Source organism: Acanthisitta chloris, unplaced genomic scaffold, assembly GCF_000695815.1.
Source record: "Acanthisitta chloris isolate BGI_N310 unplaced genomic scaffold, ASM69581v1 scaffold24030, whole genome shotgun sequence".
In the NCBI taxonomy this organism is placed as follows: domain Eukaryota; kingdom Metazoa; phylum Chordata; class Aves; order Passeriformes; family Acanthisittidae; genus Acanthisitta; species Acanthisitta chloris.
Window position 1 is genome coordinate 1 of NW_008653651.1, and position 3239 is coordinate 3239.

General features: G+C 39.2%; 1 protein-coding gene across 1 annotated transcript in view; it reads left to right on the forward strand.

The window, feature by feature from the left end:
• Positions 1–19: 19 nt before the first annotated feature.
• PP2D1 (protein phosphatase 2C-like domain containing 1) overlaps positions 20–3239 on the forward strand; it is a gene marked incomplete at its 5' end in the record, with an annotated part of 4783 nt that continues 1563 nt past the window's right edge. Inside the window, 2 exon segments of the mRNA XM_009081983.1 lie at positions 20–67; positions 70–169. Coding sequence (XP_009080231.1) covers positions 20–67; positions 70–169 — 148 coding nt within the window.

Sequence of the window (3239 nt, forward strand, 5' to 3'; positions counted from 1 at the left end):
AGTTCACTGGGGTGGCTGTTCAGTGATTCCCCGTTTGGTGGAAAGAATTCTCAATGAAGAGACAGATATAGCACTGGGGAAGAAGGAAAACACTCTGAAAACAACAAGCATAGTCCATTAGCCAGGACAGCCAAAGGTGCTGCTGCATTACTGCACATTGCTATTTTAAGTATGTATATTCCACACCAGGATTTTTTTCTTTATCTAATTAAAAAAAAAAAAAAAAAAGGAAGCATAAGCTAATCTAGAGATTTGTTGGCAGTCAGGAGCTGGAGCTAAAAAGCAGCAACTGCTTTAGCTTGACAACGTGAAGGAGACATGATAAATTCCCTTGCAACTGATACTGCTATCAGACAATAGTATCCAGCTTATTAGATAAGTAGCCTGAGTATGATATTTGAGTTAAAGCAGTAAAGTCAATTTACTAATGTGAAATAGAGTTAGGAAGCATTCCATTATACACAATTAACCTCTGTCAGAATAGTACAGGCACTCTTTTTAAATCAAGAGGTGTAAGGTGTCATCACTCTAGGGCAGGAGATCATAAATCTCCTGATTTTGGATCCAATAAATTTCTTGTGTCAATGAAACATTCTTAAGATATTCCTTTTACTCATCTGTTTGATTGGACTAAGTGCCACCACATTTTGCTACCAGCAAACTGAAAACATGATTTGTGGGAATCATCTGAATTATTAATTCCTAAAATAGGAATAGTTTTTACTGTTACGGAAGATCTATTCGAATCCATTTTCTTATGAAGTAGAACCTTGCTTTGCCTTTCTATAGTGTAGAAGATCACTTACTAATTACAATCAGATACTGATACATTCCTGATACTTGTCCACCCAGCCTTGCTGCAGGGACCACAAGACAAAGCTCTTGCAGACTAGCAACTCCAGTCATTTTATCTTCCCACTTGGTGATCCTTGCTACCCTTCAAGTCCTCTCGTGTACATGAGACAGCTGTAAGATTACAAGCAAGATGGTGCTTTCCCTCAAAGGAGTGCACAAGCAGAACTTCATAAAAAAAGCTGGTAGGTGAACAGTTTCAAATGGATTTATGTCTACAGTTACATTCCCTAGTGTCTTCCAGTCTGCTCGAAGCACATACCCAGCCCTATACTACTTTTCTATCACCCTCCCCGGCACTAGTAAGGAGTGGGCTGACACTGCAACTGACATGAACAGAGATACTCTCTCTTCCTTGGATGAATGTATTCACAAAACTTTTAAGACTTCCTCATATTTCATATGAAATACTACTGAAATTAATCAAGAGGGTCAAAGATCACTAGGGAGAAGTAGAATCATTTGAGAGGCTTCATTGTTTTCAGGAGGCAAAACCTGAAATTATCATATTCCACATTTAGAAAAACTAATCCCAGATATACAAATATTTTTGCTTAGCAATAATCTGCATTCCTCAACTAGTCTGAGAAACTGGAAACCAACTTGAACGCACACTGACACTGAATTAACTAACTATGCTGTAACCTCCCTACCTCCATTCTCCTGCTGCTTGTTGCTATAGCTGTACTTCACCTCAAACCAGCATTTTCACAGCTATGTGAACTTCACTGTTACAGGTATCAAAACTGGTAGTTTAGCACGCTGGCTCAGTTATTCTTTCAGGAGATGCAATCACACCTTTAAAGGAACATAGTATTAACTCGCATAAAAGTTGCAATGTTTTCATATGTATTTCTTTTCACCTTATTGGGAAAGAAACCCATTTTATTGTAAATAAAGAGCCTGAGAAACAAGATGAAGGTAAGACCTTAGGTTGGGTGAATTCTGTACCAAATTTCTTCTGGTTGTTACTTGTCTCTATCCATCCCTCTCCCAGGTGACGTTTCATGCTGGCTGTAATTAAAGATACCATAAACTCAATCTCTGCTACTGAGTTAAGGTTTGAAGTTGATCAGATACTTTAAACCTTTTGTGATTAAAATCCACATTTTTGCACCACTGCTAAATACACATTTATTTAACCTAATACACTTAATTTTCCACCAAACGTATCACATCAGAGAAAAATATTTGAACAACAAGCAGCTTCATTTTCCCCCCGGGAGTGTGTTCTTACAGAAGTAAAGACATGTTCCTTCAGCTCCAGCTAAGCAACTCAAGAGGATGGTCAGATATATGGAGCAGGAGGGGGTGACATTGGCCAGCTCTGTCTTCTTCATTTAGTCTCGCACTGATAGGTCAGCTAGGTTCTGTCGATTCTTTTGCCTTGTCTTTTTTTTGCAGACAAGAAACTTGCATCCAAAAGCAACTAGATTTTACTTTCATGCAGTCAAATTGATCCACACGGGTTATAGTATACCCTTTGTTAGGCTTACAGCTGGTGGTCTTACTCCAAGGGTTCAAAAGGAATTTGACACAATCTTCTAGCTCTCCATGGAAATCAGAGGAATGAGGGGGGAGCAAGCACTAGGAAATGTTCACTTAAGGCATCTACATTCTGTAATTAATAAAGGTGTGTCCTTCAGTTTGATATTCTGAATCACCTTGTAGAGAAATCTGTCTTCACACAGACTACACTTAGCTGTCCCCTACACTAGACAATGCCAATATTGCCCAAGAAATACAACTATTCTATAAGCAATGCCTACTTATACACACTTTTCAAGGATCTGTGCCCTAATCTAGCCAAATGACATTAAAACCACAATATAAACTGACACACTGCAGCCAGCTTCATGTCTGGAAAGCCACCAGCCCATTCAGGTTCCTCCTGTAAGATATGACTTTTGCCCTTATGCCAACATATCAGAGCAGACAATAACCTATCCTAACACAAAAAATGGTCTCCCAGAGCAGCCACAGAGGATCTCAAACAATACAGCACTTTGGTTCAGAGCTCTTTCCTTTATGCTCTGCATGTGAGTCTGGCCAGACCAGTCCCCTGCAGTGTTGCAATTTCTAACTCTATTCATTCTTAGATTTCAAAAATGTTGAGAGTGGCAAAATACCTATTCCTACTAAAGGACAGAAGTTAGTCCTTGGCTTCCCACGACGACTATAGGAATTCATGCTCCCTTGGGTGCCTTAAGCAAGTACGAGATTTAAGGCATCATGTTAGTAAATGGTAAATCCTACACCATGTCCAAATTATTTTCAGGTACTAAAAATTATATGCTGCTAGAACAATCTGAACTTGAAACTTCTTGATGAATTCATTCAGCCATGACATTTTGAAGACACACACACTCATATCATGGGGGGGGGGG